Below are 26,429 nucleotides of genomic sequence, written 5' to 3'. Positions count from 1 at the left end.
TTACTAGTCTTGAGTGTTTTTTAATGTAAATGTGTGTGTGGGGGGGGTTACTGTAAATGACCATTCCCTTCTCCATGATTGAAAGAACTCTGGTTTCCTGAAAAATTAGCACATAGATCCTAAGAAAATATGGTCCCCTCTTTCACATACATTATCTTAGCTTTTGTCAGATTAACTAGCATAAAAATCACATTCTTCGTAGTTATTGATGTTCTTCTCACAGGTTTTATTTTAACAAGTCACAAATATGGTCAAAGTACTAGAAGTTATATATGAAGAATACTTGCATTAATTTGTTCTACAGCAAACAGAATGCAGTATTTTCTTTAAGGAACAGTTTCTGAAGAAAAGAAAAATAAGAGCAAAATATTTGTGATAGTACTTTAATAATTATCACATTAGCTAAGTAAAAGTATCAGTACTGTTTTGAAAATAAAATGCAAAATATTAATTATATTTCACGTTCAACTGGTAGACACACTGGATAAATGTTTTTTTGTATTTTAAAGTGTTAAAGGCTATATTTTTCTAAAAGACAGACTGGCATTCATTTTCTATTTTTAAATAGAATTTCTACATGCTTTCCACCCCACAAAACAAAAACTTATCTGCCGCTCATGAGATGCTCAGATTAGTGGGAATTTGAAAATGTCAGTTTGAAGGTTTATATGAGGAAAATAAGAATCCAAAAGACATAAGAATTTTTTAACTTGTTTCTCTATATACATTTGTAGTTAAAAAGCTGGCTGGATTTATTGTGTTTTCTGCGAAAAACTCTCAAATGACATTACTATCTTGTATCTCAAATCTGAAACTTTACGAAATTTCACTGCTGCTTCCCATAAGGACTTTTGTTCCTTAAACCATTTAAAAAATCTTTTTAAGGTAGGTGGTAGAAGTATAAAATTCTGCAAATAACCATAATTTAAGTTTTAAATATAAAATAGATTCAAAATTCACTGAGGTCAACATTACTTTTTTGCTGGCATCAGCAATGCTGATTTCATTCATATGCTTTGTATGAGCTTTATGATGAGTTGTGATCATTTCACCAACTTACCATCTAAAGACTGTGTTCTGTAATGTAGTAATCACATTATAATCACATAATAATAAATTATTATTACCAATAATAAATGTATGACTATGAAGTTATAGTGTATCAGTTAGCAAAATTATTGTACCTGATATATAAATGAATTTATTTATTGCACAACATAATAGAAAGGGCTAAAATAATTTAATTCTAGTGTAATGTATGCTGAAATCAGTATCTAGAGTTTGGGTTTTTTTTCTTCCTGCTGATTTCACTGAATTCTTAATAGATTCAGAAGTTCTAAGTATTATTTAGGGAACACTCAAAAGCTGTCTTCTGCTCAGTCAGCATAGGAAGCAACAGACTGATTTTCACTATTTGAAGAATACAACAAGCTCAGCAGTGAAACCCCACAGTGCTAGTAGGGGTGGGGAAATAAAAAATCTAAGCTCTCACAGGTGGTTGGAGTTTGGTCTACTACAAGTAATTGCCATATTGTAATGTGCATTGGTGTGATTGACTGACATTAGGATTCCTATTTCAGGTATGCATTGTTATATTTATATAGAACAATTCCTGCAAGTGCTGTGTAGCTTATGGGTTGTTCCACTGCAAGTAAGTGACAACCTTTTGGCATAGGTGTGTGATGTCTATCATTGATACACATACATTCCCAGATGACTTGCATCAAAGAAAATTGCCACTAAATCACAGTGGAACTCCATGCATAGCAGCAAGGAAACAGATCTTTAACACCTAGTGATCCTGATCACTTACGGTTTGTTTTCTCTTGTATTTCAGATGTTTTGTGCCTTGCAGGGTATAGTCTATGGATATTTAAGTGTCAGCATCTTCCAGTTCGCACTGGCAGACCCTGTGGCTGAAAGGCAGGTACTCTTACTGCTCCTCCAGTGTACCCCACATAAGTACCCAGTGTTTATTTATTCAGTCGTTTTGAACATTTAATTATTTTTCAGATACTGTTCTGCACTCTGCTTTGCAGCTGAAGACATGACTGCATTTCCCTCTGTGATTCAGGGACGGAAGCCAATACGTCCGAGCAATTTTCTGTCAGTGTTCCAAGACATCGGTTACGGCCCATTGGTTCAATGTGCCTCCCTCCCTCTGCCTGCATGTGGCAAGTCTGATGCTCTGTGTACATTTTCTTAAGAGTGCTGCCATGCTGGATAGATGCTGAAGTTGCATGATAGAGTATGTGGACTAACTTGGAGCTACAGGGGCCAAGAGACCTGTCTACTCTTCAGCCTTCCCTTTGTTGTCCGTTAGACCTGAGATGCATTTTCCACTCCTTTTCCAAAGTCAGTCAGTCAGGACATGCACATATGCACTTAGTAACTTCTAAATGTTTTCTTCTCAAGTTCAGGTGAGCTCATAAGAGACATTTTTTTAAAAAGTAAAATTTTTACTACATGGAGTAATAACTGTGCTTTGTACTTCATATCCATATATGCTTCCTTCTTTTTGCTGTCTTTGAAATATCCCCTATGTATTTTTCCCCTTCCAGAAGAATCCAGCTCCTTAAAACCATAATTGTGCAGGTAAGATACAGAGAGACTGATCAGGTAGTGTGTTTTTCAACTTAGCCTTTCTCTTTTCCTGGTGAGAATACAGGATGTTACTCATGCAAAATGGTGACTCAATAAATTTTTAAGTAAAAATTAAGCCAAAACAGAAATTAGTTGATGTCAACCTTCCTTCTCTAGCTTATCTTATTATATCTTATCTTATTATAGGAATTGTATGGACACTTAGGCCATTGAAAGGTAGACAAGTTACTTTTCCTGTAAATATGACACCCTGAAGTAAAAATTTTTTTCCTCGTCAGGTGCTTTGTTTTCCAGCTTGCGTATATCAAGTGAGTCATCATTCACATACAGGTAGTAACTTTTGTCTTCATAGCATTGGAACTGCACTGAATCTCCTTGGTAATGCATGATGAAAAAGTTATTATCTTCACTCAGCTATGAAAATACATAAAGTAAAGAACATGTTATATTTCTAAAGCCTTTCTATAGGTTTTCATGTGACAAAAATTCATGTATATTGCTGTCTTGTTGTATTTTGAATGCTTTTCTCCAGTGACACATATTTAGCAACTTTTAGATAAATCTTTGGCAACACTTAATCATTGTGGGACAGATTCTGTGATAACTATGAATAAAATATCAAAGGACTGAGTTTTTCCAGACCCATAGCTGCATTCCTTTGCTTCACAAAAACACCAGCACAGTATTCCTCTGTAGTATATCTGTTATTGGGATAATTTAGGATTTCCACCTGGTTATTCTCTTACCACAGACTTACCCTGTCAACTTCCACTAGCAACAAAATGCCAATCCACAGTTTTTCTTACCTCTTTTGAAGTAAAATTAGAATGTTACAGTACCAATTACTCTTAAACAATTGTTCTACTACCTTTGATTTTTCTGTACATCTCCAGTTTCTAATATGCTTTTTTTAAGATCTGTCTTCAGAGGAATGGCTATTGTCAAAACAGCCCCTCTGTGTGTGGATATGTTTGGGCTCTCTAGGCACCTCAGAGTGAGGGTGGAGAAATAGCAACCAGGAAATACAGTGTCAGGGAAAGGAAGAAGATGTGCTAAGAGGTTGCCTCTGAAACCATAGGTCCTGGAGACTGGTAGCTCTGTTAAATATGCAAAACCTGATAAACTTAGGGTACCAAGGAGCTCTGAACCTGCCCAAGGTCTCTGGTATACACTGGTCATGTAACACACATGATGGGTCATGTAACCCACACCACATGCAAGAAGGCAGCAGCTGCTGCAGGTGGACAAAGACCACGGAGCAGTGTATATAAGCACACCTGCTGAAAGAAGGGACCCTGTGTGTGACTGTGCACAGCTGGCTGCAGACCCCTGGAGCGTGGGTACGAGGCCCGGCTCCTGAGTGTGTGCACTGTGCCAGGGAGTAACTGAGAAGACGGTGTGAATAGTTATCTGCTGCTAACAGCAAGAGCTTAATTAATAAAAGGTTGAGATTTGTGTTCCTCCCATCTGAACCACTTATCAGGGAGCTTATAGTATCTTTGGGGGAAGACAGGGATGGTAAATGAATGCATCACAATCAAATTATTTCATCTTCCCTTTTGACTGATCTGTTTGAATGCCCAGAAGACAGTTCTATAAACCTGACCCATTTGGTGTACTATCTTTGTGCATAATGCTTAAGAGGACCTCTAAAATGAAACTGAATGGTTGGGGAAAAGCAGGAGTATATTAAAGGGTCCCAGCTATGCTGGAGATTACCGCATTGGCAATAACCACCTTTCCATGGAAGGAGAAATGTGTCCTCATATGACAAGGGATGGAAAGAAAATGTCCTGCAGTTATTGCAGAGTCCATGAAAGAAACATGAGGATATGCCTCCTATATTGGCAAAGCTATAATGGGAAGCAGCTAAAACATTGTCCTGATCAAGCCACTGTAGCACCAGAATACCTGCAGCCTCAATCCAAAAATTCTGTTTTAAAATATACTATTAAGAAGGTTGTAGACAATTCGTCTTTAGGAAAGAAATACCTTCTAGGAACTCAAAAATGCAATAAGGAAATATAAACAGAATAAAAGAATCTGGTGAGTTCAGGAAAAAGAGGGAAAAAAAGAATGAAAGAAAGAAAGAAAAAGAAAGACCTGCAGAAGCAGGAGAGGTATTAACGTGTATAATGCAGAAATTCACCCTAGAGCAAGGGAGACCTCAATGGGATATGGCAAGTGTGAGTCAAAATTATGTGCTTGCAAAACCAAATCAAGATGCAAAAATTACAAATAACTGCTGTATCTGCATGAAATGATGTAAAATTAGATGGAGAGCCATCAAAGGAAGATGATTTGGGGAATGATATTGTGTGACTGGGAGAAGAACAAGGAGGTGAGAGCAGAAGCATATCCAAACACTAGGAGTTGCAGCAGGTCATTGAAGGACAAGGTGTTTTGCAAGAAATCGTGACACAGATAATTTTCTGTTATGGTCTGTTAAGAAGGCTGACAAGGAAACTTGGAGAATATGGTGGACTACTGAAAATAAAGTTCATCATGAGGGCAGCACCTACGGCAGCAAGCATGTCTGAGTGACCATTTGCAAGTTCCAAGAAAAAAACAACTGGTTTTCAGTTATAGATCTGAGTGTTTCTTTGCCATTGCATTAAATGAAGAACCAATTTGGAGGTTACATTTCACATTTAGTGACAAAAAAAAAAATACACCTTTACTCACGTCCCACAGGTGACAATGCACTTGTGATGGCATATGTATGCTCACATTAGAAAAATGCTACAAACGTTGTCTCCACAGGTTCAAGAAAGAAACATTGTTTTATGGAATAATATGTCAGTGATGGAAGCTACAGAGAATGATGTAAGAAAGTAGTATCCAAGTTTTAAAATAAATATACTCAAAATTATTTAAAGTCAGTCTGAATAAGGCACAAGGAGCATAACCCCAGGCTAAGCTCAACTGCTGCACACTAAGCCAGGAAGAAGGTTTGGAAAAGGAATGGGTATGAAGGGCAGATGAAACAGAACAAATCATCTTACGCTGCCATGACATGTTACGCAAAGGAGTATAGGGCACACTACAATCTACATTTTTCCTCAGATGAAGCAAGGAAATAAACACATGATCAAAAACTGCATGAGTTGTACAATGACTCAGGCTGGCCACTGCCATAAAAGATAACAAAAAGTGCTTTTTACAAATACTTTAGAAACAAAAGGAAGGCCAAGGATAATCTCCACCCTCTACTGGACACAGGGAGGAATTTTGCCACAAAGGATGAGGAAGAGGCTGAGGTACTTAATGCTTTCTTTGGTACTGTCTTTAATACCAAGATCAGTTACCCTCAGGGTACCCAGCCCTCTGAGCTGGAAGACAGGGATGAGGAGCAGAATGAGGTTCCCGCAGTCCAGGAGGAAACGGTTAGTGACCTGCTGCTCCACTTGGACATGCACAAGTCTGTGGGGCTGGATGGGACCCACCCCAAGGATACTGAGGGAGCTGGCAGAGGAGCTTGCCAAGCCACTCTCCATCATTTACCAGCAGTCCTGGCTAACCAGAAAGGTCCCAGAAGACTGCAGGTTAGCCAGTGTGACGCCTTGTCATGGTTAAATCCCAGCTGGCAACTAAGCACCACACTGCTGCTCACCCCTCCACCACCCCTCCCACCCCTCCTCGTGGGCTGGTGAGGAGAACTGGGAAAAAGGTAGAACTTATGGGTTGAGACAACAATTTCATAATTTAAATATAATGAAATATTATAATAATAACAATTGTAATGAAATGAAGAGAGACAGAAAGAGGAATAAAATCCAAAAGGAGGAGAAAAAAACCAAAAAAACCCCAAGTAATGTGCAATGTAACCACTTACAACCTGCTGATGGATGCGCAGCCAGTCCCCAAGCAGTGATCCCTGCCCAACCAACCCCCCAGTTTACAAACTAGGCATGTAATTCTATGGTGTGGAATATCCCTTTGGCCTAGTTCAGGTCAGCTGTCCAGGCTGTGTCCCCTCCGTATTCTTGTGTCCCTCTAGCCTTCTTGCTGCAGGGCCTAAACAACTGAAAGGTCCTTGACTTGGTGTAAACATTCCTTAGCAACAACTAAAAAAATCTGTGTCTTATGAACATTATTCTCATACTAAACCCAAAACACAGCACTGTTCCAACTACTCAGAAAAAATTATCTCTGTCTTAGCTGAAACCAGGACACACCCATCTACAAGAAGGAGAGGAAGGAGGATCCAGGGAACTACAGGCCAGTCAGCCTGACCTTGGTGCTGGGGGAGGTTATAGAGCAGATCAAACTGAGCACCATCACATGGCACATTCGGGACAACCTAGTAAGCCCAGCCAGCATGGGTTTAGGAAAGGAAGGTCCTGCTTGACAAACCTGATCTGCTTCTATGACAAGATGACCCACCTAGCAGATGAGGGAAAGGCTGTGGATGTTGTCTACCTGGACCTTAGTAAAGCCTTTGACACCATCTCCCACAGCATCCTCCTGGGGAAACTGGCTGCTTATGGCCTGGACGGGTGCACTCTACATTGGGTAAGAAGCTGGCTGGACAGATGAGCCCGAAGAGTGGTGGTGAATGGAGTCACATCCAGCTGGTGACTGGTCACAAGTGGTGTTCCCCAGGACTCAGTGCTGGGCCAGTCCTGTTTAATATCTTTATCAACGATCTGGATGAGGGGATCAAGTGCACCCTCAGTAAGTTTACAGATGACACCAAGTTGGGTGGAAGTGTTGATCTGCTTGATGGTAGGAAGGCTCTGCAGAGGGGTCTGGACATGCCGGACCGATGGGCCGAGGCCAGCTGGATGAGGTTCAAGAAGGCTCCGTGCCGGGTCCTGCACCTGGGTCACACCAGCCCCACACAGCGCTACAGGCTGGGGCAGAGCGGCTGGAAAGGGCCTGGTGGGAAAGGGCCTGGGGGTGCTGGTCGGCAGCCGGCTGGGCATGAGCCAGCAGTGTGCCCAGGTGGCCAAGGAGGCCAGCAGCACCCTGGCTTGTGTCAGGAGCAGTGTGGCCAGCAGGGCAAGGGAAGGGACTGTCCCCCTGCACTGGGCACTGGTGAGGCTGCACCTCGAACCCTGTGTTCAGGTTTGGGCCCCTCACTGCAGGAGGGACGTAGAGGGGCTGCAGCGTGTCCAGGGAAGGGCAGCGGGGCTGGGGAAGGGTCTGGAGCACAAGTCCTATGGGGAGCAGCTGAGGGAACTGGGGTAGTTTAGCCTGGAGAAGAGTCGTCTCAGGGAGGACCTTACTGCTGTCTACAACTACCTGAAAGGAGGTTGTAGGCAGGTGGGAGTGAGTCTCTTCCCTCAGGTGACAAGGCAGAGAACAAGAGGAAACAGCCTGAAGTTGTGCCAGGGGAGGTTTATATTGGATATTAGGAAACATTTCTTCACTGAAAGGGTGGTCAAGCACTGGAACAGGCTGCCCAGGGAGGTGGTGGAATCACCATCCCTGGAGGTATTTAAAAACATGCTTAGATATGGTGCTTAGGGACATAGTTCAGTGACGGACTCGGCAGTCTTGGGTTAACAGTTGGACTTGATGATCTTAAAGGTTTCTTCCAACTTAAATAATTCTATGATTCTATGATGATAAGCAAACTAGTGGAACTGAGCTGCCACCTTATTTGCATCGAAGAAGCTATGTATCTTGGAAAGCACTACAAATAAATTATATGGTGCTTTGGATTTTGACTAAAACAGGGTTGATGACACACCAGTGTTTTGGGTATTGCTGAGCAGTGCATGCACAGCATCAAGACCTCTTTTTCTGACTCTGCAGCAGTGAGTAGGCTGGGGTGGGCAAAAGGCTGGAAGGGGACATCCCAGACTAGCCAAAGGGATACTCCATGCCATATAATGTCATGGTCAGCCATAGACTGGTGCAGAGGAAGAAGAAGGTGGGGGTTCTTTTGCTTCCAAGGTGGCTATTGCTCAGAGACTGGCTGGGCATTAATCTGTTTATGGCAAGACCTGAGTAAGTGTTTTTGCATCACTTGGGTTTTTTTCTGATATTTGCATATTATACTGTCTTTATCTTGGCTCACAAGTTTGCTCACTCTTGCTCTTGCTATTCTCTCCCCTGTCCTGTTGGTGGGAAGTGGTATTGAGTGGATGTGTGGGGATATGGCTGCCTGCTGGGGCCAACACACCTCAGTGCTTTTAATCTCACAGCTGGTACTGTCCTGACAAATGGTAGGACTGTGCTTCCAGCCCTGGGGCAGTTGGTTCCAGGTGTATTGGATACCCTCCACATGAAAGCAAAGTGTGGCCTCCACTCTGCTGCCAAAAGGGAGCATGAAAAATGCTTTGGCAACATCAATTGTAGCATACACTCTGTCTTGTTCAACTCCCATTCACAGTGGAGCTCTACAACATCTGATACAGCAACATTCATTGGTGGCATGACTTTATTCAAGCCACGGTAGTCCACTGTTAACTTCCACCCTCCATCAGGCTTCCACACTTGCCATATGGGACCACTGAAGGGTGGGTGAACCTTACCTATCACTCCTTGGCTCTCCAACAGAAGAATCAATCTATGAAGCCAAAAAACCCCTCCAACTGCATGATGGGTGCCAAACAGGACTGTGATAGGTTGACTCAGCCAGCAGCCAAGCACAGTAAGCGTGGCATTGTCATTACTGACAAGGTCAACAGTTCTGAACCAGGTAATTCTGTGGACTTCACATGCCAAATTTTGCCTGTTTGGAGCTTCATTTTCTTTATTTTGGCCTATTTCACTGGAGTAAGGAGGAAGTCCTACAATCAGATCTTTCATGACTGCACAGCTAACATCTGACTTAATCTGTCTGTCTTGTTTAGCTTAATCTAACTACTCGGTAAAGTATATATAGAATAAAAACTGTTACAGCTCTTCACGGAGCTTTGAAAGTTGCAGTCCTTCAGATTTCAGTCCACCCAGGCTAAGGAATTCCAAATTTTGGGGAATTCCCAAATTCAAAGTTTTGGGAAAATGCTGTCCAGTTATAATACACTAACAACTTTGAATTATCTGCCAAGGGACAACAACTTGAAAAGGAACATCCAGATCTAGTTACAGAATTGTTGGCTTCAGTAATCTTTTAAGCAAATGTCTTAAGTCAAGAAGGAATTTAGGTGGGGTATCAACTGAGAAAGGAAAGAGAAAAGAATGAAACTGACAGAGAACTGAATGCTACTAGTACTTAGTAAGAGCTAAGAGGTTCATTATACATATGCAAAGGTCTAAGGGTGGTAATGTGTCATGAACAGTAAAATATTACAGCTGAACTAGAACAGAAATAACACTGAAGGGAGACAGTACAAATATGTACTGAAGGAAGTGTGTACTTCTCTGATAACTGGTATATAATTACTAAACACTGCACTTCTGGAAGAGTAAAAAAAATAGTAAAAATTTATACGTAATTAATGAGAATGGTAAAATGAGAACATTAAAATCTAGAAATACATGTAACACAGAGAATATTAACAACTCTCCTAAGTAATTCTCCCCTCTACTATGTGTCCCCCCTGCACTCCTCTCCGATACTACATGGCCGCATAATTTGGGTCCAGACTTCTAAGGAAACTGCTAATTTATGAGACAACCTGCAAGAAGATAAGAAGGACATGAAACAGTAGCAGTCCAATTGAGAACTCCAGGTCAAATCAAGTCATTAGTGTGAACAGTGAATGCTAAATAAAACTCATTTCAACATCATAACCACATGCTGGTTTTTTTCAGAAATGACTGGGATTAACACTTCCCTGTGCATGGGCTACATCAAATGAAAAAAGTCTGTAAATGTACTCTTATTTACGCTAGAAGAGACTGTGGGAGAATTATATATGAGAGGTGAGAAACATCCCATCATTGCCAACATGTTGTAGGGACATAGCAGGGAAAACCTTTTCTGTGGTGGAGCTAAAAGTAAATACTGTTCTGTATCTCTTAATTCATCCTGCTACGTGGTTAACTGCATTTGCTTGTAGTATATTACTAATTATGATAAGCATGCTCTATCATAGAGTTAAAATAGTTATGGTAATAAGCAAATGCAAGCCTACTTCTGAGGGTTGGTTTCTTCACTGCTGCTCCTGAGTCAACCACTGGGGTTGGTTTCTCCACTGCTGCTTCATCCAGGTGACTGAAAGTGTGCGCACTGTGTGAGGTAGTAACTGCATGTACGATGCAGTTTTCCACTCTTGCCAACATAGTGTTGCAATAAATACTGGTTCTGATCTGTATTACCTTCCTGACTTAATCCTCTACCAGAATAGGACGTTATTATAAACAATTACCTGCTGTTACAAGCTGTTATTATTTTATTGTGATAACAGCCTGATTAATAAAAGATGTTTTAATAAATATTGGTTGTGAACTGTGTCTCCATAAACCTTGGCTACAGAAATGGAAATTTACAATACTATAGGCAACTCTTTCTGCTGGTGTAACAGCAACCTCTACAGATTCTCATATTTCTGGTAATTCTTCTGGAAGTCTTCCAATGAAGAAAAATGCCTGTCTTTAAGATTTACTGTTAGAAGCTAGCAGACTAAATATCACATTGCAGCATCACATAGCTTTGTCATTGGTGATGAGAAGTATTTCTCCATCTTTGTCGACTACTCCCACAGTTTTTCAGCCTAAGGACAGTGAAGGCTTAATTCATCACACCAGAATTTATTTCCTGGTCAGTGCACTCATTCTAGAAGGCTTAAGAATCTCATGACTATGATTTTGCCTCTCACACAAATGACTAAGATTCTTTTTCTTTTATTTGAAGTTATCAGCAGTAAACCCTGATGAGTAAGTAGATCACTGTCTGTCTTGTTAGGCAATGAATGCATTCTCAGAACAGATTTTTCTTTTTTATTATCTGTTTAGAAACCCAGAGTGATGAATAGGTCTCTACAGGCTGTTACAGCTCTTCTTTCCAGCTGTCCCCCAAAACTTGCAGTCATCAAGACATTAATTCTTTCCCTATGAACAGCTCCACAGAAAAATGTGTTTTTTCTACAGAAAAGCATATGAAGTAAACTTTAGAAGAATGCAGTATGACTGTGATAGTTTACATTATAAAAAGAGGGGGTTAGAAGTTGCATTATGAATTTCCTAAGCTTTGTAGCTTTCTCCTTCTATATAGAGCCAAGAAATATTTGTGGCAAGTAAGTGCCTCAACAGGAACTTAAAGTGAAGGACCCACTTGAATCGTCCAGGCCCAGTACACAGGAGTTTTGTTCATTAATTATTAGGTAAAAAAAGGAATAGCACTGTAGTTCATACTTTTGAAAGACCATTTCAGAATGACTTTAAACAAGAAATTTGTAATTTCAAATTAGCAGAATTCCTTTCTTTTCTAGGAGAAATGTTAGCAATGTTAGAAATATTAGGTTGGGAATTTTAGGTTTTCAGCATTTCACATGTGCTATTACGAAGTTCTGAAAGCTATCTGATCCCAGATAGCTTTAATTTTGCTCTCTGAAATTGGAAAGATTGTCTTTTCAATCGTCCTCAATAGTCATACACTGGACTACATCCCTAACAAATATTCCAATTAACTACATATCATTGGTTTTTCATATTCTTTAGGTCAGAATGTCTGTCTAAGATCTCTTATAAATCAACTAAAGTAGTTTTGTTCATGTGTTCACAATGTTTTGTCTTTTCTATCTAGAGAAGAGCCAACAAAAATCAAGCTTTGGTCACAAAAACATGTTAAGAAACCACCTAGCTACCTGTATTTCTATACACAATGCATTATTCCTGATTTATAATCATCTGCTGATACTGAATCAACTCTGAAAGTATTTCCATGACTGCTTACTTTTAATTTCTTAATTATATTAGATTATATATAAAAAAATGTATTATCTATATATATATTATGTTTTAATTATTTCCCAGAAATTTTTGACTGATGGATTCACTATTTCTTGAAAACATTATTAGTCTTGTAATCTGACCCTTCTAGATACACTCATGCAGATTTTCTAGAACTTGTATAAGAAGTTGTACCAAGTGAAAACCATTTTGTATCTCCCTGGATTTTATATAAGCAGAATAATATGGGAAACATCTCCATCTTTCCTGTTTTAACTGAAAGTCAGGTATTTTGCCTGTAGATTGAAGGATGTACTCATACATACAAGTCAAGTAAAAAGTATGGAAGTTCTTATATTCCTTCTCTGAGGAAAATACTAAAAATCAGCTGAAGTAGGAAAGTAAATAATTAGTCACTTAATGAATAACAGCAGGATGCATTTAGCTACATTTTTTTATACCTAGATTTGTATATACACTCAAACACATGGTTTTATTTGTTTGATCATTATTACATACCTGTTTGAAGTCAGGACCTTCATGGCTGCATGTTTTCATGTTGCATCTGGTCAATGAAGGATAATTTGGTTCTGAACAGGATGCTTTCAAGACCTGTGTTTACAACCACATAGATCGGTAATTTTGTCTTCATATTTTGCTGTTTTAGTCCACTGAATATAATACTAATTCTAAAAAACCCTCACTTTTTTAATGAAGTCTATTAATTATTACATTTAAATTATCCAAGATTAATAAAATGTTAAGTTCTCAAAACACTTCCATGATACATATATTCCTCTTTCACCATTTGCAACGCAAAATGAATCGGGTTGAAAGTAAATACTGAAGACAGTCCTTCAAAGTGTTTAATGTCCAGATTCTATTTTGCAATGCAGTGAAGGCTGAACCACATTGTAATGGAAAACCAAAACTTTATCACAGACAAGGAGCCTTGTCATCTTCCACATTAGAATTCCTGTTGAGATTAAGAAAATTATTTGTATTCTACTGGAAAAAGGAAGGTCCATGCTCTTTCCAAGGTTTTTACATATTTGCGAGACGCTAAATATGTCTTAACTAATTTTCAGATAAGAACCGATTTTATTCATGTCAAGAAAAGTAATCTGGTATAACATGGTACTCAAAATAAGTGATTGGGATAGTAAAATCCATTAGGGTTCAACACTCAGTTCTTTCCCTGATTCGGTGGAACACCTTTCAAACAAATAATTTATGAAAAGATAATCTCTGAACCAGAAAAATCCTTTTAAAATCGCTACTTTTTCAAGGACAGAAAGGAAAATCCCAGCAGGTTAATAGGCTATAAATATAATGAATGTATCTTAAAACATACATTTTCCCAGATCATTTCAGGAAACAGATTATATGGGAAGTTATCTCTGAATTAAAAACAATCAAAAAACTTCAAAGACTTAATTTGAGGAAGCATTTACTAATTTATACCATCATGCATGGCCAGTGTTAGATGAAGGGTCATTCTTTATCTCAATATAACCAGTGTAAACTGAGCTTCTTAGACCTTTGCCCTGTTTTAGAGGGTAAATTCCAACATAATGTTCTTCTTTAGATGAATTTTAGTAAAGGTTATAACCCTTCAATAGGCAAAAGTAGCCTTGCCTGCTCTTCCTCCCATAAATAAACCTTCACAAGACAAGAGAAAATGAGAATATTTTAACAACTGGTGGTAAATGTTTAAAACAGGATACTATATTCAGCTGCATTTTCTTTTCATCACATTCCTTATGTTGTAAATTAGATTCACTAGGAAAAAATAATTCCCCTCTGAAACTCATCTCTTTCCAAGGCAGCATTCCTCCTTCTTCCTCCCCGTCTATTTCCTGCATGCTTCCTGGTTAAGAAGCCCCCTCTCCCTCCACAAAGACTGGAACACAACATCCCTGACTTCTTCTAGTAACAGTAGTTAACTACATAACCCCAAATTTTTTGCAATAAACAGCTTCAAATATTTCCCCAGACAGAATACAGGGAGGGAGGTAGAAATTGTGAAATGTGGCAGGTGGTAGGTAAAAGAAAAAGAAAAGGTCTTGGGGGAAACTGTCCTATAGTAAGTAAAAGCAACCACAAATTACAAAAGAAATAAACTACTTCTTACCTTCAGAGAGAGCTGCTTCTTACCCTTGCACAACAGGACAAATTCATTAAGCTTTGATCTCTGCATGAGGATCACCAAATTTTTAGAATCTGCTTTACATAAAGAAGAATATTGCAATAAAACGTATATCACTTCGTAAAATGAAGCATAGCTGAAAATACTTTGTAAAGAGATTCAGGTTCACTTTACACCAATAGGCATAGGAATAAAAACAAATATAATCACTTTTGACACCATTCTCTTCTGTAAGGTATTTAAAGAATTTTTTTATTTAAAAAGCTCAGTCTAGTTTAAACAAAGTCTTTATGGTGTTTAAAATTTGCCACATATATACTTTATTTCTCTATATTTATAGGTAATGTATGGAATATCAGTTATACATTGATATATATAATATGAACTACAAAGGCATCTATAGTAGTACTTAATTTACATAATACACTTTACTATCTACACATCACTAAGGAAAATGCAGCATTTTTTCCCTTTTACTTTCTGCATGCTTTCTAGGACAAGCTACCACAATTACCATAAAGCTTTCCACTACCATAATTTCCAATACCATGGGTGCATTGGATTTAGCCCCTTTTGAGATAACAGTTTTTTCAGCTGCAGGAAATAAGTGTATCAATAATACAGGACACTCCTCAGCCTCACAAACTGACAATATTCGTACCTTCTGGTACTTCAAGGCCTCAGCAAAAAATAAATAAATTAAGGTACCCTTTGTCAACTGATACAGCACACAAGGCTATGACCTAGCAAAACCCATGACAGTAATAACTATCCAGTGATGCTGTAATTATCTGTCTGCCTTGCAGATTTACTTCAAATAATACCACTTGTGCAGTACAGAGGTGTACTGTTCAAGAGAGAAAATAAAGTACCAGTTGATATATATGTCTGTCCTTGAAGCAACTGATGCAAATGTTACAGAGATTAGGTAATTATGCACCAACAGTCGCAGCTGCAGTTAAGGAGAATTTTTTTTTTTTTCATATTAGCAAAGGTATTTTTTAGCCTTTGAAGGGTATTTGGAATCAGCAGGACATGTTCAACCCACCTGACTGATTTTACCTGCTCTAATCCTGGCCCTGGTTTTAGTTGCCCTAACTTACCCTAACTGTAATGCTTTTGTGAAAGTCTTGTGGAGGAATTTTGTCTGAGCCAGCTGCAGCATGAAAATAGCATAAAAATTCTTGTTAAAAATTGAGACAGACTCCAGCCAAATGTATTTTACTCAGTTTACAAGTGTATTCAGATTAATGTAGTGGAATGTAGAAGGTCTAAAATTTTGCCATTTTTATTACTTTTTGTGACATCAGTTTAGATTTCCTCAGCTGCAACTGTCCAGCCAGCTGTAGCATGTAAGAGGCACATCAGCAGGCAAGAGAGATTTCATACCCAAGTCAAGAATGTTCTGACTTAGATGTAAGAATGACAACAAAAGAGGAATGCAGGTGTCCAGCCAGTTGACAATATGTCAAAATGAATTACATCCTAACAATCTTTGGCTGTCTCCATCTGTAGATTTTATTGTGACTCGCTTATACATTGTTTAGTTTGAGTAAATCCAAAGGAGTCTAGCTTTCCCTATCACTTCTGAAAAACTTGACAAGTGGTATCAGGCAGACAGTGAATGGTAGGGGAAGTACAGAACCTTTCCATGATTTTATATGTGATACTTGCACTCTCTGATGGACTTCAGATTAATTACCTAGCCTCTCTGGTTACTAAAATCCTACCAGAGTCTAAGGGGCAATTTTACAAATTCACGCTAAGGAAATGCTTTGAAATTAACTAAATACAAGAAACTACTTGTTTGGGGTGTCCCTGAAATGCAAAGCACTGGGATTTGGGAAGGTATCAATATTTTATAGTTACCTAGAAAACCTCATTTGGCCATTGTTCAAGATACAGTATTGGACCAGATAGATACTTGCTCTCATCTGTTACAGAAGCCCTTTATGATTGAAACTGGAATATGTTTCTTTTCTAGTGGAATACCTGGAACTAGTATATCTTTGATTTTCCCAATCACTTCTTATACTTAAATATGAAAGTTTGTCTCCTCTTTCTTCATATCCATTTCTCTTTGCTTTTCCTCTCCTGTTACTAGCTAAGACCTGTATGCCAGCAATAGAACACGCTCACTTTTCTTTAAAAAAAAAATAATTGGATTTTCTAGCTTACACACATTCTGTTTCCTCAAATACATTTGTCTTCAGTCCAAGCCATTACTCATAACTTGCTACCACAAACTTTGTGACTTGGAAGATTTCTTCTTATGGAACACAAAAAGGCTCTTGTTTTCAGAACTGTCCAGCAACCTGACCTGAATGAAAAACTGGTATAAAATGTTACTTCTAATGTCAAGTCTACGTATAAAACATTACTGATTTATTTTCTAACTCTCAAATCTCTTCAAAATCAGACCCTAACAAAGAGAATGATACCTTTTATTCCCATAGGAGTCTTACCAGTAACTGCTGGTTCATTCCTTGTGAATACGCTTAACCATGCAATATCTGAAATAGAAGATATTTAACAAATATGTGGAATTAGATAGTTACATTCTTCAAATTTAAAAATGTCACAAACAAATAATTGCTCTAAAACATAATCTGAGAAAGAGCTTGTAATAGCAATAGGCATCAGGCTTCATTTCTTGGAGGTCTCTGAATTCATATAACCCTGGAAGACAGTGCAGTTACACCTGTGAACAGGTACCCTGAAGTCTGAACTCTAATACATGTATTGACTCATTAACTATCTTTTACGAAAGAGAATGTACCTGAGAAAAGAGGGGTCAGTAATGAGATGTAAGGCCTAAAATGCTATCAAAGAGAAGCCTACAAGTCTTTGGTAGCAGAAGTGAGGACACTACTATGGAATGTACAAGACTGGAAAGAAACAAGCAGCTACAGCGGGGAGGTTTCTGGCTTTTCTAACATCAGCCTGAATCAGCCAGCTATGTGGGGAAGGTATCACCCACTTCAGGTCAAAGTCACAAACATCCAGGTTACGGCTGGTTCCTAACATGATGTTGTCTTAACTATATGATTATTAATATATGTTTGTGGTGTTTGTGTTTACATATACAAAAATATCACATATAATGTCCTTTCTTTTTCTTCTAGAACGTCAGTACCTTCTACATCACAACCGTCACACTACGAATTTATTCACAAACAGCTTCTATTATATACCTATACAGATTTTGGTCCTGTTCATAAATTAGCAATACTAGTTGTATGAGTTACTTCAAAATTCTATGAAGTTATCAAGTAAAAGATACTCCAAAGGATACAAAGCATACTTAAATACCTTATTAGTGTAGCTGTCATTATTTACAATTTAATAGGATAAAAATAACATTAATTTAGTTATAAATATATCAAACAAGTATTTCTATGTCTTTATCTGAAGCATATGTAATGGTTTTCAAATTCCTGTAAAAGCTGGGGGTTTGTAAGAAATAATGTTTCAGCAAGTTGATAGCTATCTCACAGATTTCAACTTTTCCTGTATTTCAGTTAGAAATATGGTTTATTGCTTTTTCTTCCAATTTTCACATCTCTGGAAAATGTAGAAATTTACAATAGTTCTATTTGTTGTTATTTGTCTTTCTGTCCCAAAACATCACCCTCTAACAACTACTTCTGTGATGTTAGTTGTGATATCATTTTTGGTGACAATTAGAGAAGCCCTATTTGAGATAAAAGAAGAGTTCCATGAAAAATAAAATAATCCCACAAATTCCAAAATCTTCTCTATTTTTCTACATTTTGCCCTTGTCTCCAAGGATTATCTTTGCTTTCACTCTCTTAATAGCTAAGCATCTACACTTTCCATTAACTCAAATGGGAGTGAACAAAATAGTCTTATTATTTAAATATATTATCTACCTACTGTAAACTGGAATAAAAGTTTTCTTATATCACTATAAATATTAATATGCAATACAGTGTTACATCTACAGAAAATATAAAATCATAGAATCATTTAGGTTGGAAAAGACCTTTAAGTTCATCAAGTCCAACCATAAACTGCCAAGTTCACCACTGAATCATGTCCCTAAGCACCACATCTACACATCTTTTAAATATCCCCCAGACAGTGACTCAACCCCTTCCCCAGGCAGTCTGTTCCAATTCTTGACAAGCCTTTCAGCAAATAAATTTTTCTTAATATCCAAACTAAACCTCCCTGGCACAATTTGAGGACATTTCCTCTCATCCTACCACTTGTTCTGGGAACAGACCGACCCCCACCTCAATACAACTTTATTTCAAGTGGTTGTAGAGAGCAATAAAGTCTCCCCTGAGCCTCCTTTTCTCCAGACTAAACCTCAGATCTCTCAGCTGCTCCTTGTAAGACTTGTGCTCCAGACCCTTCACCAGCTTTGCTGCCCTTCTCTGGACACGCTCCAGCCCCTCTATGTCCCTCCTGAAGTGAGGGGCCCAAAACTGAACACAGTACACATAACAGTACATTAACAAATATTGTTGGTGAGGTTTGATATAAAAAAGCACACTACCTTCATGAGATTGTGAGTCCTTGGTTGATATTTCATGATGACCATCTTCATCTATGTCAAAATGCACCGTTTTTGAATCTTCAGTCAGTATATAGCATTTCAGTGTTTCTCGCAGACTGAATGCTAATCAAAAATGAATTGCAATTAATTTTATTAGCAACAGAAAAACAGTAAAATTTCTCAATAAAAAGATCGACTGTATTTTTATAGCAATCTAGCTTGATCATCTATGTACATTTGAACTATGAACAGTATAGCAAACGTACAATACAAATCACACAGTGGGCTTAAGCAGATGTTTTTTGGGTTTGGTGTTGGTGTGAAGAAGGAAAGCAAAGGTTTATTTGCTTTGAAGGTTATCTCAATGAGAAGAAGAGATGTATGCTGTACCTTTTGAAGAGTTATTATGAAAAACTTGAGCTTGGAAAAATGGCTTCCGACCCAAGAGCCTGATGGATAGTGTAAGAAGGGGGATTGTGGACAACCTTCAGATAGCTGTGTTGAAAGATATTAATGGGGGTGGGAGGAATTTAAACACAAGAGAGGGGGAATAAATTAGCAGTTGGCTGGTGAATGAGTAGGGTTTCAGTGGGGAAGAGAGCTCTGTGGGGAGCTGAGGCCAGAGCAAAGTTGTGCACAGGAGCCTGCGCATGGAGAGAAATGTGAAAAATGGAGTTACATTTTCATTCTGAAGAAGAGGTGAAGTAGGGAAAGTGTCACTGCAGCATACTGTTTCTATACTAGTTTCCTTTATTTCATAGATAAGTAGTTGCCTGTTTCCCAGTTTTGCACTTTGAAAATTGGATCTGTGTACAGACAAGAGTTTTAGGTTACAGTGCAAATGTCTACCTAAAAGAGCAGCATTTATTTTGAGGACCTGACATCTCTTACTGAAAAAAAACCCAAACAAAACCCCACATCAGATATTTGTAGCTAAAAGCAGTCAGGAGGGAAATTGTTCCCTACCACTATTGAACACAACTGTGCTGTTCTGGATGTAAGAAGATGTAGGCCCAGCCACCTGCATGTCACACACCTACAGAACAACACTATAAGGCACACAATTTTGGTTATGTTAGGCTGAACATTGTTTTACTGGAATATGTTTGCTGTCTTCAAATTCAGTTAAGACACTTCTGAGACCACACTCCAGGGTATGGTATAAGATAAAGAGTCCTTTTTCACCAGAACAATTCGGCAAAACAACAGGATCCTCAAAATGCACCAGCATGACATAATGTTCTTTCTGGGAATGCTTGACTTCACCAAAAACTTTGTTACTCATTTTATATTGAAGTACCTCCTCTGAAATACCTGCATTTAAGCAGACATTTTGAAAACAGTAGAATTGTTTCCAAGAAGCTTTCTTCCTGCCCTGTTCAGGGTGAGCCGAAACTCTGCATGTACATTCAACAAAAGAGATGATACACACCAACAACTGGCATCACACCCTTGCGCAGCTGATCTATGCATGGGCAAAGACCTTCTCTTCACAGACCTGGCAATTAAGGCTGCCAGGCTTCCAGAAAAAAGACGGGTTGTTCCAAAAAAGCAACAAGACAACAATTACAATAATCAACAACAACAAAGCAAACATTTTAAAAATTGTTTAAATCTTTGTAGTGTAAGAGTTCTACTTTTAACTAGAATTACAAGTACAGTGCCCAAAATAAAATGGTTGGCAAGCCTGCTATGTCGTTCACTCTTTTCCAGGGTGGTGTAGATGTACTTTAGGAATTACTGGTCTGAATTTCATGGTGTGAAAAAACTAATGTTGTATTTTCAGGAGTTGTTCTGTATGGGTTGTTTTAAAGCCAGCTTTTATTTGTTCCTCCATTCTTGACCTTATTATAGATAAGCTGTTCCAGATACCTAATTTGTTTGGATTCTGCCTTGGATCGGAACCATGTTTCCAAGATTACAAACATACTTGTCACTCAGGAAAGAGTTACCTGACTTTTCAGGAGCTGTTCTCACAGTGCTCAGCAGACATTGCCTCTTAACACGCTGCCTTCTGTGGAGAGACACTTCACACGGCTTTTTGCAGCCTGAGCGGAGCAGCATTGCAGCAGCACTCAAGAAATCCTGATAAACTGAGATGTCCCTCTTTTCCAGTCCTAAAGCAGGAGTTAGGATTTTTCACAATACTTTATGTTTCAGATAAGAAAACAGTTTGCAAAGAGTATTAATTTTGGTAAATAACAGTTAAAGGCAGGATAAACTCAGTAATATTTGACTGCTTGCATGACTCAAGCCTGTGTCCTGTAATGGTGTGTTTCCAGTGACAGCAAATCAGTTATCTATCTACACCTCCACTAAGATGCAGGTTATCACAGATATATTTGTGTTGAAGGAATATATTTTTAAAAACTTCCCTTAGATAAAATATAAGCAGTTTAATTGACTTCAGCTTAATTTATTTGTGCTTCTCTAGTCATAGGAAGCTAGCTACACTTTGCTAGCTGGATTGAAAAATCATATTCTTTCAGAAAACTAAGATAATTTTCAGGGTATTTGTAAGTAATTGAAAATGATACTAACTTCAACACAGCATAATCTTTCAGTAAAGACATGCAGCCATATTACAATCTTAAGGTTCAGGAAACAATTACCTCAGGAACGAGGACTGGAGTTTGGAAATTTGAGGAGTATATTAGGATTGTTAATGACTATCACAAGTGATCAGGAAAAGAGTATCGATCTCCTACCATTCTCTGCGATCCATATTTTCAAATAATTAATGTTCTCTTTACAGTTCAATAATCTGACTTCAATGTGCTCTGCATTTTTCCAATGATGTTGTATTTGTGACTATATTTACAAAAAATAACACTTTTCAGTTTTTAAAGGCTAGGTGAATAAAAGGATCTAAGCATTACCTAGGCCAGATATCCTAAGGAGAGGGTGGTGCCTATTGACTGAGGAACCACCTAGGCAGCTAGTAAGATATTCTGTGGGTGCAGCCTGAATTACTGCATTCCAAAAATGCTACGGACTTTGATTTGGTCTGAAGAAAGGGAAACTGGAATTCTTAAGTCTACAAACTCTCCTGAAGTCAACTGCTTATGACAACTGTTTATGGCAAGTACAGACCAAAGAAAACAACGAACTGCAATTTCGTCTGGTATCCTGGCAAAAGAACCAAGCAAAGATGGGTGTAATTTCAGCCCCATGCAGCTTTGTACAGAATAACTAAATATCAGTTCGGCCAGAGAGATCATGGCTCTGATGCAGTTGTAATGATTTGTTAATTCACCCAGAGGAGGAGAGTGCAGTGTTCTGGTTTGGTTCAGTTCATTGATGCAGAATTTTGCATTAAATATTTACAAGAAATGTTAGAAATTAAAGACCTCTGTCCCTTGCAATTCTCTTGTTACTAGACTACAAAGGCTAACTAAGGCATTTTTCTCTCTCTGTCTCTTTATTTGTAACTATTCAGTTAGGGCATTGAAAATAGAAACATCTATTAGAAAGAATTAGTTTCTTCTTCCTATTAAAGATGTCTCATTTTTCATATGTCTCATAACTTGTAGTCAGAGGTAGAAAGTAAAAGCTGGTCTTCTTTATCTTGCTGAAATTGCTTTATCACTAAGCATGCTAAACAAAACAGAAGACCCTTCGCGGTCTTCCACTAAATCCTGACTGGGACCAGACCTCTGCAAACATCTAACTGAACCAGGCTCTGCAGAGTATGTGGGCAGTAATACCAGCTTGTGGGTCTTGAGAGATGTTAGTGTGCTAGGTGCTCAACATTAACAAAGCATCGTAACTCCGTTAGATCTAGGGTGCTTGAAAACACACATTTAATCCCTTACAGAACACTCCTGCTGAAAATGTAAGTGCAATTCTATTTTGGTTGCATTTGATCAGAAGTTCTGAAGATCCCAATTCCTGATTTTTATGCCCTGTGAAGCAGCCCGGAATTGTGTTCTCCTGGATTTGCCCTTCATATATTATGGTTACTAATGGCAAGGTATGTAGATATGTAGATTAGTCCTTTTTTCTTTTTTTTTTTTTTCTTTTTTTTTTTTTTTTGAGAACCAGTGTGATACCAGGCAAACCATTTAGATTCAGAGTCTTGCATCGACATTATATACACAGAAAGATAGACAGGTAATCTTGAAGTTCTGAAGGACTGTACTTAATTATTTTGGCTTGTATGAACAAGTAGAAAATGGAAGTCAGTAGTAGAATTTCACTTCTGTAAGCTCTCCAGAACAAATAAAGCTCACTACAATAAATAACAAAAGCTTCCATAGTCTGAATTGCCTCACATGTCCCTGAAGACTGACGCATAAATACTCCAATTCCAATAAGCCTTTCCTCTCATGCCATTTTCTTACATAGATTCACCTACTCCCACTTTTTTCATTCTCACTCATAGTTTTTAATGTTGTGTGTCTCTCCCTGTGTCTATTTCTTTGTTTTAATGTCCTTCATGCCTATTTCTTCAGTTCTTTTCTCTCTTCTGTAAGGCATATGCTGCCTGAAGAGGTCTAGGAAGATCTGGATACTGTTCTTGGCTGCAGACCACGGTTTGTTTTGGAAACTTGGATCTGTTTTGTTTTAGTTTCCAGCTAAGCTAGAAAGAAAACTTGAGCTGTAGCTCTTTAAACTGCAGAAATCAGGTATACTGGAGCACATTTATAGCCAATGGTGATAAGATCACCCTCAAAGCACAGGGACTTTGAAAATTGTTCCTGCTACACAGACAGTACCATTTCATTTATATGAAGGCACCAAAGAAAGCCTTTTACGTAGCTTCTCTTGGCACCTTATTGATCTCATTTTTTCTTAGCCACCATTCTCTCTTCCACTTAACCCCCAGGCACATCCGAGCACAAAAATAAATCAAATTCAGTACATGAAAACAGAATTTAAAATTTTGGGGTTCATTCACACAGTGGTACCATCCAAATCTTATCTCATGCTATATTAGTAAATGCATAACAAGGTATCTCTAAGACCATCAAAGGATCAGAGCTGTTTTTGTGGAGTGTACTGGGTTGCAGCTGCCAGTCCTGCTTCCAAAGAACATTAAGGAAGTCCTCCAAGTTTGTTAAAATTTTACAGTGGATTAAAAAGAACTTTTGGCATCCTATAGCTGTTAAATAATGAAGTTTTCATCTCTTTCAAATCAGACAGGATTTATGAAATCTATACTCTAAACTAGATACAGAAATATATGAAAACAGGGATAAATTAGACTGAGGAAGAAGAAAATTTTCAGAAGAAGATTTTAAAGTCAACTGAAAAAATCACTATTTGTTAGAATCTAAACAAGCAGTCTGATAAAATAATCTTAGCTTGAAGCCCCTACTGTATTTTCCATTCTTGCTTACCTTATTTTGCCTGCTTTTGTCTCTGCTGGGACACTTCTACTCAGCAGAATGCTAGCAGCAGCTCTGCTACAGCCAATTTATTGCCTGCACACATGGCAGGAAGCCAAACCTCTAAATAAAAGAAAAGTCTGGCATGGACCTAATCTTTTAGATTTCTACATTCACTCATTTGCATCAATATTCTCACAACTCTTAACTGCTGCTGGAATTCCAGGAGTGCTGGAAACAGTAACAACAAACTTTAAAAAGTGTTTCTCTAAGATGCCACAGAAGCTGTCTTCCCTGAAGCTGCACACAGATTTTTAGCTGGTAGTTCTGCGTAAATGCCTGAATATCCTTATAAATTCTGCTCTGATATTTTACGTCACTGGTAATGTTCTTGTTATCTGTCATTCCTTCCAAGGCTGATTCAAGGACAGATGCTGGTTTACAGTAATATAGACACATTAAAAGTAGGAGTGTAGCAGGGAGCTTGAAACAAGGTAACTGCTTAAACATTTACCCAGCTATTAAATGGGCTTTGCAGGCGTTGCACCAATGGCAGTAGTTGGACTGCTTGTGACATGACTGAACTCGTTTATAGTGGGTGTGCTGTATTTCTTTGCCCATAAAGCCCAGATAATGGTTTTCATCATACAAGAGGTAGGTCTGTCTTTATTACATTTGGCATGTTCAGTTGGCTTTATCTATCTGCCTAAGTACATTCCTTACCCTTCACTCACCTGTTGGTCCTCTGTCATACACACTAAATTTGTTTCAATACACAAGGTTGCATTTTTAAAGGAGTGAATCACACTTTTGTATACATCATTGAAATAGTTAAACTCCACTAAAACCAATGATGACTTCTTGTTTTCTTAAAATCAAGGAGCTACTGCTTTTATCTAGAATTTGCGTACTGTGTCAAGAAAGTTCAGTATTTTACCTGTGTTTGTTTTAGGAAAAGTCTCTTTTAGTTCTTTAAGCCCTCACTGGACACTGGCAGTATATGAGGTCAGTTGAAAGACTTTTTTAAAAGATATGTTTAAAGACAAAGCAATATGAAACTTTGAAATCTCAAGTCTTTGGCTATTACTCAAGCAGACTCAAAAATGTGGGAAAGATTCTAAATGTGATGACATAGAACTGTTGCTTCAGTACAGGACTGAGCTGAGATAGTTCATTTCCTTCTAGTAGCTCGTACAGTGCTGTGTTTTGGATATAGGAAAACACGCTGACGTTTTAGTTGTTGCCAAGTAGTGTTTACACTGTCAGGGACTTTTCAGCTCCTCACACCACCCCACCAGTGAATAGGCTGGGAGGCACAAGAAACTGGGAGGAGACACAGCCAGGATAGCTGACCCAAACTGGCCAAAGGGATATTCCATACCATGGGACGTCATGCTCAGTATATAAACTAGGGAGAAAGCTGGCTGGGGCCACTGCTTGAAAACTGACTGGCCATTGGTCAGTGGGTGGTGAGCAATTGCACTGTGCATCACTTGTTTTGTATATTCTAATTATTTTAACATCATCATCATCATTATCGTTATTATTATTTCACTTCCTTTTCTGTCCTATTAAACTGTCTGTATCTCAACTCATGAATTTTACTTATTTTTTCCCAGTTCTCTCCTGAATCCCACTGGGGGTGGGGGTGGAGTGAGCAAGCTGCTGTGTGATGTTTAACTACCTTGCCAGGCTGAACATGACAAGAACAAATGCAATGAAAAATGTCAGATGCAGTAAAAGCTTTTTTTTTTTTTTTTTTTTTGCTATTTTTTTTTTTAATACAGTCATTCAGAGGCTATACTGGGCAAAGATCTGATGACACTTCAGCAGCTGTATTTTTTGGTAAGGAGCAGATGGATCCAGGTTGCAACATGTAGACTGCGTGTCACATTACCATCCTTACAGGCTTATCTGTTCTTAGGCCACGAGGTAACATTCCAGGCTTAAGTGAGGAGTTTGTGGTCTGTCCAGCACAGAACAATTTTTTATTTTAAATGACCAGCTGTATGAATGTTATCATGCACTACAC

General features: G+C 38.4%; 1 protein-coding gene across 1 annotated transcript; it reads right to left on the bottom strand.

The window, feature by feature from the left end:
- LOC114014636 (uncharacterized) lies at nt 1-24,449 on the bottom strand. The gene is made up of 7 exons (XM_027799043.2): nt 24,410-24,449; nt 21,020-21,184; nt 19,068-19,190; nt 17,008-17,055; nt 14,528-14,616; nt 12,913-13,005; nt 1-3,018 (listed from the first exon to the last, which is right to left on the bottom strand). Exons 2-7 carry the CDS (start codon nt 21,129-21,131, stop codon nt 2,830-2,832), a joined length of 654 nt encoding a protein of 217 aa, XP_027654844.1. The 5' UTR covers nt 21,132-21,184; nt 24,410-24,449; the 3' UTR covers nt 1-2,829.
- Between the last annotated feature and the right edge of the window lie 1,980 nt (nt 24,450-26,429).

This window comes from Falco cherrug, chromosome Z, assembly GCF_023634085.1.
Source record: "Falco cherrug isolate bFalChe1 chromosome Z, bFalChe1.pri, whole genome shotgun sequence".
In the NCBI taxonomy this organism is placed as follows: Eukaryota; Metazoa; Chordata; class Aves; order Falconiformes; family Falconidae; genus Falco; species Falco cherrug.
Note: the sequence above shows the minus strand (reverse complement) of the source record. Positions and strands in the feature narration are given on the sequence as shown.

Coding starts and splice junctions, on each gene's coding strand:
- LOC114014636 (XM_027799043.2), bottom strand. CDS start 21,131: ATGCTGCTCCGCTCAGGCTGCAAAAAGCCGTGTGAAGTGTCTCTCCAC. Junction 14,617..17,007: donor GAATGAACCAGCAGTTACTG/GTAAGACTCCTA, acceptor TATGTAAAGCAG/ATTCTAAAAATTTGGTGATC. Junction 13,006..14,527: donor AGAAGCAGCTCTCTCTGAAG/GTAAGAAGTAGT, acceptor TTGTAAACACAG/GTCTTGAAAGCATCCTGTTC.